General features: G+C 43.2%; 1 protein-coding gene across 1 annotated transcript; it reads right to left on the bottom strand.

The window, feature by feature from the left end:
• Positions 1-1,140: 1,140 nt before the first annotated feature.
• Positions 1,141-7,388, bottom strand: LOC124692005 (lipoxygenase 2.3, chloroplastic-like). The gene is made up of 6 exons (XM_047225305.1): positions 6,924-7,388; positions 6,375-6,640; positions 6,038-6,275; positions 5,637-5,960; positions 4,042-4,127; positions 1,141-2,644 (listed from the first exon to the last, which is right to left on the bottom strand). The coding sequence occupies exons 1-6, from the start codon at positions 7,255-7,257 to the stop codon at positions 1,211-1,213; spliced, it is 2,682 nt and encodes an 893-aa protein (XP_047081261.1). The 5' UTR covers positions 7,258-7,388; the 3' UTR covers positions 1,141-1,210.
• Positions 7,389-17,137: the final 9,749 nt, after the last annotated feature.

The raw sequence follows: 17,137 nt of genomic DNA, 5'->3' as shown, positions 1-17,137 counted from the left end.
CAACTTCTGCCAGTGGTCAAATCAAATTAAATCTGATGCAGCTTATGATGATGCGGAAAGTCGTGTGCTCTGCGAGCTAAGCGATGATAAGGGGCAGTTTGTTGGTGTTTCTTACAACTTGGGTGTGACAGAAAGCGGCGGTGGAAATCTTCGGGGACACATATGTCTCGTCGAACGATCGTGACAGTAAGTTAACTTGGAATATTGTCCTTGGGAAGCTAATGCGGCAGCTCACGTGTTAGCTCATAATATCAGGCAAAGTCCTCCGGTCCTCCCGGTGTGTTTCCTTGCTGACACCACGGTTGCGGTGAGTGATAGCGCAAGCGAACACATGTGTGGCTACTGCCCCCTGTATAATCCCTACCCTGTAGCAGCACTGCGAAATCACACATTCTACTGTTCTATTCTCTTGAACAAGAGATCGGGAAAAAACAAAGCAACTGCACATGTTCCTGATAAAAGTTGTCTGCTCTCTAGCAAGAAATGATCTGTCGCACATCTTTTGGGTTCCGTTTTTTGTTTGCAAATTATTGGCTGTATATATTCATCTTTGGTGTGAGATCTCTTTGGGCCAGGTTCTCAACAGTAACGAAGAAAAACGGGGGATTTTGGTATGCCAAAAGCTAATTATTACTTCCAAAAACTACGAAAAAAATCATGTATGTAGATGTGGGGTAGAAACTTACTCTTGCAAATTTTCCCAATAAGTTACGCGCATTTGCGAACGATGCAAAACTCATAAGATCACAAATCGTCGTGTTTCAATCTAAAACTTCTAACTTGGTATGCATTTCACGACTTTTTACAGATGAAAAGTGATCGTATTTAATTGTCAAAACTTACATGCCGGTGCTTGTATACGTTCTATATATACATACTTTTTTTCATAGAATTACGATTTTTCATTATGCGTTCACAAGTGGCCTATATACATAGAAAATGGGTATCACTAAAAGTTTACATGCCGTCTTGTGCAACTATCTATTGAAATACCTCTGTTGCAATAAATGGCCTTGTATGGTTGCAAGTATTATTCCTTGTGAAACTTCAGCAAAATGGTGTGACATGACATGCAATGTCTAAAATTCTCCTTATCTTAATAGAGTAACATGTTGGAATTGTTCATTTACTTATTTGGTGCTTTCATATAATCTCGGCGTACATCTTACATGCATAAAGAAAATGTTATCTCCTCATCCTGAAGTCGGGATCAGATGGAGATACTGTTTGGGATGCCCCTCCCAGTGACCCCTGGCTCTGAGAATGGTTTGAGAAGCTCATATGGAACAATGCCAGCGCCGCACCTGTTCTTGTTATCGGGGTTGTTGTTTCGCTCGTCGATGGTTCCCTCCACCTCCTTGAGCCTGCCGTTGAACTTCTCGAATGCCGCCTTCACCATGGGCTCGGCCAGCCACGCAGGCTCAGCGTACTCTCCCATGTATTCCTCGTCGGGCGAGTGTGAGGACAGAATGTCCAGCGTTGCCATCACCGTGATGGCCTGTATTTGCGAGGGAAGACTCTGTAGCAGCACCTCCTCCGGCCTGGCCATGAATTTCTTCATCTCGTCGTCCCGGTTCTCCTCCACAGGAATGTTCTTTCGCACCACAGTTGGACGGTTGGGGAAGTACCCGGCGTAATGATATTGCCCAAAGTTGACGGCGGCGTGGTGGCCGGATGTGACCCACATGATGACACTTAGGATCTCGACGAGGTTGCTCTTGGAGTTGCACACCGGCCACCACGGTTCGTCTTTTTTGTCTGCGTGCCCCTTGGTACGCACTTCCTCCCACCAGGCCTGAAGCTCCTCATCACCGGTGACTTCCTCGTCGGAGTTATAGTAGACATTTACGTAGTCCGACGCCCACTGCTTGATAGAGCTCCAAATCAGGAGCCCGTCGCTGGCGTAGGGGTAGTCCTTGATGGTGAGCTCAAGCTCACCGTCTTCCTTGCGCACTGCAAGTCCCCGGCTGACGAGGTCCTCTGGCAGCGCCTCCGTGTTGAACTGCCAGGTCGCGTCGTAGGCGACGGAGCTGAGCTCGATGGAGTACCTCCCTGGCCAGAACGCATCCTCGATGATGCCGTCGGCGTTGATCAAAGCCTCCCTGGCCAGCGCGTTGATCTCCATCGTGTAGCGGAAGTGTGGGTGCAGGAGGCGGTACACGGGGTGCATCCGGCTGAGCTGCCGGTTGGTGGCGATGATGTACGGCTCGACGCAGGCGTGCGTGCGCAGCCAGTGGCTGACGAGCTGGTGGTAGCCGGTGTCGTGGGTGAGCACGTGCGACTTGGCAAGCTTCCACAGCCATGATTCTGTGGCGTCGAACCCACTCGTGAAGGCGCGCTTCCACTGCGGCTTCGTTGGAGACTGTGGCCGGGCCAGCTCGATGGCCAGAGGCATCAGTGTGCCCTCGTCGGTGAGGAAGAAGACGGTGCGAGACCCATACAACGTCGTGTCCGGCAGCTCGCGCACCTTGTGCACGTATGGCAGGAACACGTCGTGGTAGTCCAGCATGAACAGCCTCTTGTTTTCCAGCGCCTCCTCCACCGTCATCAGACCGTTCATCATTTTCTCGAGGAGCTCCTTGGTTAGCGCCGACTCTGGAGGGCCGTACACCTCCGGGTCGAGCTTGCTCACGATGGGGAATTCCTGCACCATGCTCTCTCGTTAGTAACTAACGAACCAATAAGAAATGAGAGAAGGATAACTAACTTGATCAAAACCTGTAAATGATTAATTAGTCGATTCGACCTGGCAGTTCAACACATGTGATTTTTTAAACTGTACAACACATGTGACTTTTAAGATTGCAAATGTAAAACTTCAGAAACAACATATTTTCCATGTATAGAGATGATGGCTCAATACTAAGTGAACCTCAGTTGGAGGACCACATAATAAACCACCAAGGTTTTTTTGCCCCTACGAATATTTTCGGGATGATATCCGTCGCGCTACTTCGAAAGAAAACTACGTCCTTTTTTGCTTTCTTATGAAAAAAAGAGGGATAATATCTAAAATGGAACATTTCTCCTGGACCAGTTGGTTTTCTAGAAGAGTTTTATGAGGTGTTCTGGGATATTATCGAAGACGATTTGATGGATTTGTTCCATTCTTGTCAGCTTGTATAGTCTCAATTTCGGGGCAGTTACCTTGCTTGCAAAATGTAATTAGGATATGCCCATCTGTTGATACCGACACATCTTTCACCTAAATGTAAGTCTCAAATCTTTGCTAAACTAGCAACAAATATAATTAACCGGGTGTGGTCCGGTCGACCCAAACGGTGTTTTTGCAAGGGCAGGAACATTTCAAATGAGTCCTAATCATAAATGAGAATGTGCATGAGCTCCACCGGAAAAACATGGGATGGGTAATTTTTAAAATATGTTTTGAGAAGGTATACATTAAGTGGCATTTTCTTCCGCAGACCTTCAGTATGAAAGGCTTCTCACTCTTATTATCTGTAAGTGGGTCCAATATTTTATGACTTGCAAAAGTGTCGGCACATAAGTTGAAATATCTAGAGGAATATTTTTAAACAAAGAAAGGCCTCATCCAAGTGTATCCATTGTCCCATATTCTTTAATATAGTTAGTCGACATGCTAGCATTATGATCAGGAGAGCTAACTTACATGATCTAATTAGTGGGGCGCTGACACACACTCATGGACACCGGACAACCAATTCTCTATAATAGGCGGATGACATTCTCCTTATGGGTCATGACACCGGGAAAGCAAAAAAAATCTTACATTTGAGCAACCGTGAGGTTCCAAAGTAAATTTTCGTAAGAGTGAAATCTTTTGTATCTTTGGCATCTTGAACCTTCCAGAAACATTAGGAGTGTGTTTTTTTTTTCCATCTTTTGCGACCTAAACGTTGACATATTTAGTGTGTGCGTGCGGGCACGCGCGTGTGTGGGTGTGTGTGGCTGTGCATATGTAAGATACAGAGGGCAGAGTTAAAACTCTTGCGTGTTTATATAATCAAGATATACAGCGAAGTATCAATAAATGCTTCTATTTCCACAAAAAACAAATACCGTTAGGAGACGGATGCAGAGAGGGTTGAGCCCTGCAAGTGTCTGCCTCGCAAACTCCTCGTCTCTGAACCAAGAGAACCTGTCCCCTGCAAAGCCATGTCATGTAAGTGCAACACAGTTTTTCCATGCCCATATATATTATTTAGTAAAAGATGTAAATGCATAGGACTACAACCTGACCCAGCATTTTCCAATTTATTATCTGAAATATATTGCAAATTTTACTAGTCCTTGTAATTGCCATAGAACAAATACTCTACTAGGACGATGCACAAGAAAAGATCAGAATAACTCTGTTGGTAGAGAAGAGGACCGAAAATCCTCGTGTCACCTGTTCAAATTTGTTCCCCAAATTGGTATGTTTATTCTTCATACAACAATTTTTTGACGTGAAATACAGCCATGTAATATGTTCTATTCATGTTCCTGACTTACAGTTCTTGGGTTTGTTCATGTTCTACTCACGAATTGCTGGAAGAAGTCATGTTCTAACCATGCTCCCAATTTTAGGATAGTCGGTTCCAAACCTAATGTTTGATATGGATTTCATGTTCTTTGGTTAATGAAATTCATAGTCTTTGGTATCTTCATTTTCGAAAAAAGTACGTTTTGTAGTTACATGTGCCAGATGTAATTCTTGGTCCTAATTTTGATTCATAATATATTGGAATTGGATGAATTTTTTCTCTAAATTGTAATGAATGGTAAAGAAGTTTGCTTAAATGCTCGCGGGAATTCGGTTCTGAATTTTTTAGATAACAGGCATACATGCCCAGTTCCATTTCATCTGAAACGAAACTTACAGATGTCAGGGTTTTTCCATATCTGAGTTTGTGCATCCAAAACTAGATCCTCTCACCTCCCAAGAGGATACCTTCCTACCATTTAACATCAAGCAAAACCCAAAAACACGTCCAGGCATTTGACATTTCAACAGGAAAGAAACGAAAGCTACCAAAACAACAGTTTCTTATCAAGCCTCCATCAGCTGCTATCTTCCGAAGATGGCCAGAACCCCCTTTTTCTTTTTGCTTTCTTTTTTCCATCATTCGCACAGCTTCACTCTGATGTCTCCACGTGCCTCCGGCGTTCCCGGCCCAGTCATCTTCATCATAAGCTTCCTCTTCTTTAACGCCAGCCGATCCGAGGCATTTCCAAAGCCTTCTTCTCCATGATGTTAAATTTTGCTTCACACTACAGAGTAAAGAATCATAGCCTTTTGCAAACTTTAGAAGTTTGAATTTCGTATTACTATAAATTGTTTTTCCCATGTTCATGATAATTAAAATGTCATGATTTGTGTGAGGGGTGGGAAAATGAGAAGCAAAAGGACTGCAAAGAGACCTAGTTAAAATGGTGTGTTTTGTATAATGGATAAGACGGTGTGTCTGATATAGCTGATTTTTTCTTTCTTTTGCGGGTAATATAGCTAGGTCCTAGGTGTGAAGTAAATGGGTTAAGTTGACAAAATTCGCACGAATCTGCAACGTCTTAGGTGTGGAGTTGGGTTTTCTCATGCAAGTGGTCTCAGTGTAACTGCTCGTGTACACTACTGGAGTACGTGCTCCGGTGGAGGCATGGACGGCGGTGCTCACTCTCAAGCATCTGGGGGACCTCGAAGCGGAGCACGTGCTCGGTGGTGTCCTCGATCATCTGGACGACACGGGGGATGACGTTGTTGATGACGTTGAGGGAGGCGCCACTGTCAACAGGGAGCGGGATGCCTTCGCTGTAGAGAGCGTCGATGGCCGGAAAGTGCGAGAAGTGTTGTGTGTTGTTGAGCAGCGGCGCCAGCGCCGGCAGGATGGCGTGCAACCCCGACCGTAGCGTCGTCGCGCTGAACGTCCGCCCCTTGACGTCCGAGAACTGCTCGTCACGTGGTACGTACACCTGCGAGCTCCTCTTCTCCGTCTCCGGGTCTACACCACCACCGCAGTCCATTAGAGTTTAGGAATAATAAAGGTAGGCAGGCCGATGTGTGCGCCTGCGTACTTACCGGAACGGGTCATGGGCCGGCCGGTGCGACACCGGCGAGGGTAGGGGCGCTCCTTGGTGCCAAGCACGGGGCGCTTGTGGGCGATGTTCCTGTCGGGGTCGCCGAGGTCGTTGTAGGTGTCGTAGTCGTAGACGCGCTCGTGGATCTTGCGCTCGCCATGCCCGTCGCCACGTAGCGTCTCCAGCTCCTTCTTCCTCAGCGCCTCGATCCCGGGCGGCGTCTGCGACGGCAGGTATGACTGCAACATATATGCGCCCTTCCATTGTTAATTTTCTCCGGACATGCATCCACGGAGTGTTAACTCATGTCCTTGCTAGGACCTAGCTTAATTAGTTACCCTGAGGGGGAAGAAGACGCGCGGTTCAGGCTCGTCGAACTTGGAGTGCACCCACGAGCCGACGTCGAAGGTGACGGCGCTGCTCTCGTCGCCGCCGGTGATGAGCTTGATGTCCTTGATGAATATCTCCCTGTGGTGCTCGTTTTCCACCAGCACCGCTCCCACCGGTCCGAACGACGCGGGCACAGACATCTTGGCCTCGTACGTCCCGTCTTTCGGCGTCATGTGCGCGAACCCCTTCACTTTCTCCCTTTCCATTCCCGTCCCTTAGGCAGCCAAAGAAAAACTTCCCTCAGTCATGTGAAAGCAATTTAAAAGTTAAAGGTGCGGCTATTTTTTGATCGACTGATAACTAACTTCGTTCTCAGTTAGATGATATTGTCATCAAATCTCAATTAAACTTATGTTGCAACTGATAACTAGAACGAATCTAGTACTTAACTGAGCATAAACTTAGTTTTTAGAGAACCAGCAAATCCCAAAAACTAAATAAATGCGCACATGCTACTATTAGATATCCAGAGAGACTTTAGAGAGAGCGAGACTCACTGGGGTCGAGCTCGGAGCTAACGAGCTCAAGGAGCAGCGTCTTGCCGAAGAGGTCCTGGATGTCGTCGAAGCCCCGGGAGACGTACACGGAGTTCGGCGCCTCAGCGCTAATGATGGCCGTCACAGTCAGCGGCCTCTCTTTGGCCGTCACTGACGTCGACACGCCGGCTGCCTCGTCGGTCGACCCGCAACTGATCCTGTGCGATCTGTGCCGGCGTGAAGCGCTAGAGGCTTGCCTATGCTGGCTGCTCGCCGCCGCCGCCGTGGCGAAGAGCGGCGAGGCAACGTTGTTGCATTGCACGGAGAGCACTATGGGTTGCTTGAGATGGATCATGGCTGGCCGACCGGGGCTGCTGATAGATTGATCTGCTTATGTCGATCACTACGGTCGTTCTTCTTGCTTGGTGATTGATTAGTTATAGGACAGCATATCAGCAGCAGAAGCTGAAGGTGGAATTGCAGACCTCGCTCTACTCCACATGTGTTCTGTCCCTGGTAGTAGCGTGTATATATATGGTCGCAGTAGCCACACGGATTCGGTGGATATGGGTGTAGGCGCAAACTATTTAAAAAAAATTCAAAAAATGTCATTCAAAAGTTATTGAAAAATTCGAAATAAACTTTGCATGTACATATTACCTTGATACTTACTCGTGCCAATTTTCAAATAAAAATATGACCATATGTGGCCCACACGAAAAAAGAATATTGAAGCTTGTATTTCTTTAAACAGTACAAATCCAATTATTATAGTGTTATTTGCATATTTTGCTATTTTTATGTAGGTCACGTACAATCACATTTTTTTCTTGAGAATTGGCACGAGTATTGTTTTTTCAAAATGGAGGATGACCCCAGGCTCTGCATCGAAAAGACACATGCGGCCTTCTTTATTAAATTATTAGTCGTACAAAGAGCATACATCAAGATAACCCGAAGCCACCACTCAACACCTGCAATCCCGACAATGAGAGAAATGATAGAAAATCATGTCAGCACAGCCTTGTGCCCTGAAAACACGGAAAACCCCATCAGCTAGATACCGGGAACTACCGCATACCCCAGGCCACCCTCTAGGTGAAACGGGAGCGCACATCCGGTACAATAGACTCTCAATGAACACCTTTGTGATGCACGCTGAACAAATCGTCGCCTCCGTCGATCCACCAAGCCATCTTCAAGTCAAAAAACTGCATACACTTCGTCAAACTTGCCATTGACGCCACCATGACGCCAGACAACGCCACCAAGCTACGTGAGTCCGTCTAGCCGCGTCCATTGTCGATAACCCGCAGCACCATGCCACCGAGACTGTCGACGCAGTAGATGGAACACCGCTCCACCGGATGACCCCCTACAAGCATCTCGTGTTCCAAAAAGATGCCCTCAAGAGGGGAGGACACCGGTGGTGCCGCCATCGTCCGATCTAAAAATTCAGATCTTGGGTTTCCCCCGGAACAAGAGGCTGAGGGCGGATCCGTGGCAACGATGCCTTCAACAAGGTGATGACGTCCGAGGACATCACCATCTCGTTGGCTCCGAAAAAATCGGAACCTGGTTCTCACCGGCCAGCCTTCGCCCCATCTATCGTCGATCTTCCTGAAGAGGATTCGATGCCGTCCGCCATGACGTCGTCGAGGAGTCGAGGTGGTAGCGCCGTGGTGCCCAAAAGCACCACGTCCAAGCCCTTGTAGCCGACCGGCCGCCGGCATCTCCGGCCGCGGATCCGCGTGAGAGGGTGCAAGGAGACGAGCTAGGAGGGCCCCCGCCACCGCCGGCGCCGGTAAGGCTTTGCCCAGTTGCGCCCTTTGGCGATGGCGGAGGGAGGGAGGGTGGGTGGCGGAGGGAGGTAGGCGGCAGCTAGGGTTTCCCCCTGCTGCCCGCATGGGGGCAGGAGGGGGCGAGGGGATCTGCATGCATTGGCACGAGTAAATATCAAGATAATATGTACATGCGAAAATTTATTTCAATTTTTAAAACTTTTAAATGACATTTTTTTAAATTTCAATAACCAAGTACACCTACACTCATGTTCCACTAGCTATTTCCAGCCGTACTAGTTAATACTGCATCCACCCTAAAACTTTTAGAAATATTAAGCAAAGTAAAGTTTGAGCGATCACCGGGAGAGCCAGAAAGGCCCCCACCTGAATCATTTCCATTTCTTCGTTATAAAATGGGTAAAAACCCCTGGAGGAGATACATTTTTAGGCCTCGTTCAGTTACACCCTACCTAGGGGAGATTTTAATGGAACGACAGAGAATCACATTTAATTACTGGTCAATACCTCTTAATCCATGTCAACCCCTACTCAAACCAAACATGCCCTTAGGGGGAGGGAGACCGCACCCAACTCAAGGGGGTGGGCTCAAGGCTGCAACCAGCACACAAGAACAGCGACAAAAGGGCAAGCTACCCCCGTCGGACGGGGAGAAGTTTTGTGAGCCAGAGGTCCACATCAACACGCAACTCCATCAGGAGGCGAGCACGCCAGAGGATGGCGTCATCCTGGCAATTATTTCAGACAACGGCGAGGAATGCTCAAGGTGTTGGAACACAACTCCATTCTTGTGCTTCTAGAGGTGCCAGAAGTAGAGGAGGCGCAATGTCGCAGATGAGCACGCCGTAGAGGATAGGGGCAAGGGGGAGTGATACGTCCCAAACGTATCTATAATTTCTTATGTTCCATGCTACTTTTATAATGATACTCACATGTTTTATACATATTATATGTCATTATTATGCATTTTCCGGCACTAACCTATTGACGAGATGCCGAAGAGCCGATTCTTTGTTTTCGCTGTTTTTGGTTTCAGAAATCCTAGTAAGGAAATATTCTCGGAATAGGACGAAATCAACGCCCAGGGTCCTATTTTTGCACGAAGCTTCCAGAAGACTGAAAGGGAAACGAAGTGGGGCGACGAGGCGGCGACACACCAGGGCGGCGCGGCCCACCTCCTGGCCGCGCGGCCCTGTTGTGTGGGCCCCTCGCGTCGCCTCTTGACCTGCCCTTCCGCCTACTTAAAGCCTTCGTCGCGAAAAACCCAGTACCAAGAGCCACGATACGGAAAACCTTCCAGAGACGCCGCCGCCACCAATCCCATCTCGGGGGATTCAGGAGATCGCCTCCGGCACCCTGCCGGGGAGGGGAATCATCTCCCGGAGGTCTCTTCATCGCCATGATCGCCTCCGGATCGATGTGTGAGTAGTTCACCCCTGGACTATGGGTCCATAGCAGTAGCTAGTTGGTTGTCTTCTCCTCATTGTGCTATCATGTTAGATCTTGTGAGCTGCCTATCATGATCAAGATCATCTATTTGTAATCCTTCATGTTGTGTTTGTTGGGATCCGATGAATACTGAATACTATGTCAAGTTGATTATCAATCTATCATATATGTTATTTATGTTCTTGCATGCTCTCCGTTGCTAGTAGAGGCTCTGGCCAAGTTGATACTTGTGACTCCAAGAGGGAGTATTTATGCTCGATAGTGGGTTCATGCCTCCATTAAATGCGGGACGGTGACGAGAAAGTTCTAAGGTTGTGGATGTGCTGTTGCTACTAGGGATAAAACATCGATGCTTTATCTAAGAATATTTGTGTTGATTACATTACGCAACATACTTAATGCAATTGTCTGTTGTTTACAACTTAATACCGGAAGGGGTTCGGATGATAACCTAAAAGTGGACTTTTTAGGCATAGATGCATGCTGGATAGCGGTCTATGTACTTTGTCGTAATGCCCTGATTAAATCTCATAGTACTCATCATGATATATGTATGTGCATTGTTATGCCTTCTTTATTTGTCAATTGCCCAATTGTAATTTGTTCATCCAACATCTGCTATCTTATGGGAGAGACACCACTAGTGATCTGTGTACCCCGGTCCTATTCTTTACATCTGAAATATAATTTACTGCAATTGTTCTTTACTGTTCTTCGCAAATAACCATCATCATCCACACTATACATCTAATCCTTTGTTTTCAGCAAGCCGGTGAGATTGACAACCTCACTGTTACGTTGGGGCAAAGTACTGTGATTGTGTTGTGCAGGTTCCATGTTGGCGCCGGATCCCTGGTGTTGCGCCGCACTACACTCCGCCGCCATCAACCTTCAACGTGCTTCTTGGCTCCTACTGGTTTGATAACCTTGGTTTCTTACTGAGGGAAAACTTGTTGCTGTGCGCATCACACCTTCCTCTTGGGGTTCCCAACGGACGTGTCTCTACACGCCATCAAGCATTTTTTCTGGCGCCGTTGCCGGGGAACTGAAGAAAAGCTACACCACGAAAATTGCCAACTCCCACGGCAACAACATTTTTTCTGGCGCCGTTGCCAGGGAGATCAAGACACGCTGCAAGGGGAGTCTTCCACTTCCAATCTCTTTACTTTGTTTTTGTCTTGCTTTGTTTTACTTTACTTTATTTACTGCTTTGTTTGCTCTTATATCAAAAACACAAAAAAATAGTTGCTAGTTTTATTTTATTTACTGTCTTGTTCTCTATATCGAAAACACAAAAAAATTAGTTACTTGCATTTACTTTATTTACTTTGCTTTATTTACTACTGCTAAAATGAATACTACTGAATCTTGTTATGAGAGAGCAATTTTCTGGTGTTAGTTCTGATGATGCTGCTGCCCATCTTAATAGTTTTGTTGAACTATGTGAAATGCAAAAGTATAAGGATGTAGATGGTGACATTATAAAATTGAAATTGTTTCCTTTCTCCTTAAGAGGAAGAGCTAAAGATTGGTTGTTATCTCTGCCTAGAAATAGTATTGATTCATAGACTAAATGTAAGGATGCTTTTATTGGTAGATATTATCCTCCCGCTAAAATTATATCTTTGAGAAGTAGCATAATGAATTTTAAGCAATTAGATAATGAACATGTTGCTCAAGCATGGGAGAGAATGAAGTCTTTGGTAAAGAATTGCCCAACCCATGGATCGACTACTTGGATGATCATCCAAACCTTTTATGCGGGATTGAATTTTTCTTCGCGGAACCTATTGGATTCAGCTGCTGGAGGTACCTTTATGTCCATCACTTTGGGGGCGGCAACAAAGCTTCTTGATGATATGATGACAAATTACTCGAATGGCACACGAAAAGAGCTCCGCAAGGTAAGAAGGTAAATTCGTTGAAGAAACCTCTTCCTTGAGTGATAAGATTGATGCTATTATGTCTATGCTTGTGAATGGTAGATCTAATGTTGATCCTAATAATGTTCCTTTAGCTTCATTGGTTGCCCAAGAAGACCATGTTGATGTGAACTTCATTAAAAATAATAATTTCAACAACAATGCTTATAGGAATAATTCAGTAACAACTATAGACCATATCCTTCGCTAATGGTAATAGTTATGGTAATTCTTATGGGAATTCTTACAACAATAATAGGAGTGTACCCCTGGTCTTGAATCCATGCTTAAAGAATTTATTAGTACACAAACTGCTTTTAACAAATCTGTTGAGGAATAGCTCGATAAAATTGATATTCTTGCTTCTAAGGTTGATAGTCTTGCCTCTGATGTTGATCTTTTAAAATTGAAAGTTATGCCTAATAAGGATATTGATAATAAGATTGTTACTACAGCAAATGCCATCCAAGTTCGAATTAATGAGAATATTAGATTGATGGCCGAATTGCATGCTAGGTGGGAAAGAGAAGAAAATGAAAAACTAGCTAAAGAGAATAATGTAGCTAAAGTTTGGACTATTACCACCACTAGTAATGTTAATGATTCACATGTTGCTACACCTCTTACTATCAATGGTAAAATAATTGGTGTTGGCAATGTTACTACTCCTAGTGCAAAGCGTGCAAAATTGCCTGAAACTGCTAAAACTGCTGAAATTGATAAAACTGCTGAAATTTTTCAAAATATTGGGGATAATGATCCCATTGCTGTAGATCATAATGGTTTAGACTTTGATGATTGTCACATCTCTGAAGTTATAAAGTTCTTACAAAAACTTGCTAAAAGTCCCAATGCTAGTGCTATAAATTTGGCCTTTACAAAACATATTACAAATGCTCTCATAAAAGCTAGAGAAGAGAAACTAAAACTTGAAACCTCTATTCCTAGGAAGTTGGAAGATGGTTGGGAGCCTATCATTAAGATGAGGGTCAATGATTTTGATTGTAATGCTTTATGTGATCTTGGTGCAAGTATTTCTGTTATGCCTAAGAAAATTTATGATATGCTTGACTTGCCACCATTGAAAAATTGTTATTTGGATGTTAATCTTGTTGATAATGCTATAAAGAAACCTTTGGGGAGGATTGATAATGTTCGTATTATGGTTAACAATAACCTTGTCCCCGTTGATTTTGTTGTCTTGGATATTGAATGCAATGCATCTTGTCCCGTTATATTGGGAAGACCTTTTCTTGAATCTGTTGGTGCTACCATTGATATGAAGGAAGGTAATATTAAATATCAATTTCCTCTCAAGAAAGGTATGGAACACTTCCCTAGAAAGAGAATGAAGTTACCTTATGATTCTATTATTAGAACAAATTATGATGTTGATGCTTCGTCTCTTGATAATACTTGATACACACTTTACGCGCCTAGCCGAAAGGCGTTAAAGAAAAGCGCTTATGGGAGACAACCCATTATTTTACTTCTGCACTTTATTTTATATTTGAGTCTTGGAAGTTGTTTACTACTGTAGCAACCTCTCCTTATCTTTATTTTATTGCATTGTTGCGCCAAGTAAAGTCTTTTATAGTAAAGCCAATACTAGATTTGGATTACTTGCGCGAGGAACAGATTTCTTGCTTGTCACGAATTTGAGCAGTAGTCTTGTAGAAAAATCAAAAAATCTGCCAATTTACGTGCGTGATCCTCAGATATGTACGCAACTTTCATTAAATTTGGGCAGTTTCATTTGAGCAAGTCTGGTGCCACTTTAAAATTCGTATTTACGAACTATTCTGTTTTGACAGATTCTGCCTTTTATTTCGCATTGCCTGTTTTGCTATGTTTGATGGTTTTCTTTGTTCCATTAACTTTCAGTAGCTTTGTGCAATGTCCAGAAGTGTTAAGAATGATTATGTCACCTCTGAATATATGAATTTTCAATTATGCGCTAACCCTCTAATGAGTTTGTTTTGACTTTGGTGTAGAGGAAGTTTTCAAGGGTCAAGAGAGGAGGATGATACAATATGATCAAGAAGAGTGAAAAGTCTAAGCTTGGGGATGCCCCCGTGGTTCATCCCTGCATATTTTAAGATGACTCAAGCATCTAAACTTGGGGATGCCCAAGGCATCCCTTCTTCATCGACAACTTATCAGGTCACCTCTAGTGAAACTATATTTTTATTCTGTCACATCTTATATGCTTTACTTGGAGCGTCTGTTTGTTTTTATTTTTTGTTTTTGTTTGAATAAAATTGGATCCTAGCATTCTTTGTTTGGGAGAGAGACATGCTCCGCTGTTTCGTATGAACACATATGTTCTTAGCTTTATTCTTAATGTTCATTGCGAAGGTTGAACTACTTCGTTCATTGTTATATGGTTGGAAACAGAAAATGCTGCATGTGGTAATTGGTATAATGTCTTGAATAATTTGATACTTGGCAATTGTTGTGCTCATATAGATCATGTTTAAGCTCTTGCATCATGTACTTTGCACCCATTAATGAATAACTACATAGAGCTTGTTAAAATTTGGTTTGCATGATTGGTTTCTCTAGAGTCTAGATATTTTCTATTTAAGGTGTTTGAACAACAAGGAGACGATGTAAAGTCTTATAATACTTACAATATGTTCATATGTGAGCTTTGCTGCACCGTTTTATACTTGAGTTTGCTTCAAACAACCTTGCTAGCCTAGCCTTGTATTGAGAGGAATTCTTCTCGTGCATCCAAATCCTTGAGCCAAAAACTATGTCATTTGTGTCCACCATACCTACCTACTACATGGTATTTCTCTGCCATTTCAAAGTAAATTACTTGAGTGCTACCTTTAAAATTCTATCCTTTGTCTTTGCAATATATAGCTCATGGGAAAAATAGCCTTAAAAACTATTGTGGTGAAGAATATGTACTTATGTGTCTTATTTCTTAATAAGTTGCTTGTTGAGCGGTAACCATGCTTACGGGGACGCCATCAACTATTACACCTTTGTTGAATATCATGTGAGTTGCTATGCATGTTCGTCTTGTCTGAAGTAAGGGCGATTTTCATAATCAAATGGTTTGAGTATGCATATTATTAGAGAAGAACATTGGGCCGCTAGCTAAAGCCATGATCCATGGTGGAAGTTTCAGTTTGGACAATTAATCCTCAATCTCTTATGAGAATTTTATCTGTTGTTGAATGCTTATGCATTAAAGAGGAGTCCATTATCTCGTTGTCTATGTTGTCCCGAGTATGGATGTCTAAGTTGAGAATAATCAAAAGCGAGAAATCCAATGCGAGCTTTCTCCTTAGACGTTTGTACAGGCGGCATAGAGGTACCCCTTTGTGACACTTGGTTGAAACATATGCTATGCAATGATAATCCATGTTAATCCAAGCTAATTAGGACAAGGTGCGAGCTCTATTGGTAATCTATGCATGAGGCTTGCAACTTATAGGATATCTTATACATAACACATATGATTTATTACTACCGTTGACAAAATTGTTTCTATGTTTTCAAAATGAAAAGCTCTAGCACAAATATAGTAATCCATGCTTCCCTCCGCGAAGGGCCGCATGTGGTAAATGGTTTAATGTCTTGAATAATGTGATACTTGGCAATTGTTGTGCTCATATAGATCTTGTTTAAGCTCTTGCATCATGTACCTTGTACTCATTAATGAATAACTACATAGAGCTTGTTAAAATTTGGTTTGCATGATTGATCTCTAGAGTCTAGATATTTTCTGGTTAAGGTGTTTGAACAACAAGGAGACAATGTAAAGTCTTATAATAGCTACAATATGTTTATATGTGAGATTTGCTGCACCTTTATACTTGAGTTTGCTTCAAACAACCTTGCTAGCCTAGCCTTGTATTGAGAGGAATTCTTCTCGTGCATCCAAATCCTTGAGCCAACCACCATGCCATTTGTGTCCACCATACCTACCTACTACATGGTATTTCTCCGCCATTTCAAAGTACATTACTTGAGTGCTACCTTTTAAATTTCTATTATTTGCCTTTGCAATATATAGCTCATGGGACAAATAGCTTAAAAACTATTGTGGTAAAGAATATGTACTTATGTGTCTTATTTCTTAATAAGTTGCTTGTTGAGCGGTAACCATGTTTTCTGGGGACGCCATCAACTTTTACCTTTGTTGAATATCATGTGAGTTGCTATGCATGTTCGTCTTGTCTGAAGTAAGGGAGATTTTCATGATCAAATGGTTTGAGTATGCATAATGTTAGATAAGAACATTGGGCCGCTAACTAAAGCCATGATTCATGGTGGAAGTTTCAGTTTGGACAACTAATCCATTATCTGTTGTCTATGTTGTCCCGGTATGGTTGTTAAATGCTTATGCATTAAAGAGGAGTCCATTATCTGTTGTCTATGTTGTCCCGGTATGGATGTCTAAGTTGAGAATAATCAAAAGCGAGAAATCCAATGCGAGCTTTCTCCTTAGACCTTTGTACGAGGCGGCATAGAGGTACCCCTTTGTGACACTTGGTTGAAACATATGCTATGCAATGATAATCCGTGTTAATCCAAGCTAATTAGGACAAGGTGCGGGCACTATTAGTATACTATGCATGAGGCTTGCAACTTATAAGATATCTTATACATAACACATATGCTTTATTACTACCATTGACAAAATTGTTTCTTGTTTTCAAAATGAAAAGCTCTTGCACAAATATAGTAATCCATGCTTCCCTCTACGAAGGGCCATTCTTTTACTTTATTGTTGAGTCAGTTTACCTATTCTTTCTATCCCAGAAGCAAACACTTGTGTCAACTGTGTGCATTGATTCTTACATGTTTACCTATTGCACTTGTTATATTGCTTTGTGTTGACAATTATCCATGAGATATACATGTTGAAGTTGAAAGCAACTGCTGAAACTTTATCTTCCTTTGTGTTGCTTCAATACCTTTACTTCGAATTTATTGCTTTATGAGTAACTCTTATGCAAGTCTTATTGATGCTTGTCTTGAAAGTATTATTCATGAAAAGTCTTTGTTATATGATTCATTTGTTTACTCATTATCTTCATCA

The sequence above is a fragment of the Lolium rigidum genome, chromosome 2 (genome assembly GCF_022539505.1).
Source record: "Lolium rigidum isolate FL_2022 chromosome 2, APGP_CSIRO_Lrig_0.1, whole genome shotgun sequence".
NCBI classification, from domain to species: Eukaryota; Viridiplantae; Streptophyta; class Magnoliopsida; order Poales; family Poaceae; genus Lolium; species Lolium rigidum.
This window is presented reverse-complemented; position numbering and strand designations above follow the sequence as displayed.

Coding starts and splice junctions, on each gene's coding strand:
- LOC124692005 (XM_047225305.1), bottom strand. CDS start 7,257: ATGATCCATCTCAAGCAACCCATAGTGCTCTCCGTGCAATGCAACAAC. Junction 6,641..6,923: donor TAGCTCCGAGCTCGACCCCA/GTGAGTCTCGCT, acceptor TGGCTGCCTAAG/GGACGGGAATGGAAAGGGAG. Junction 6,276..6,374: donor GCGTCTTCTTCCCCCTCAGG/GTAACTAATTAA, acceptor TATATGTTGCAG/TCATACCTGCCGTCGCAGAC.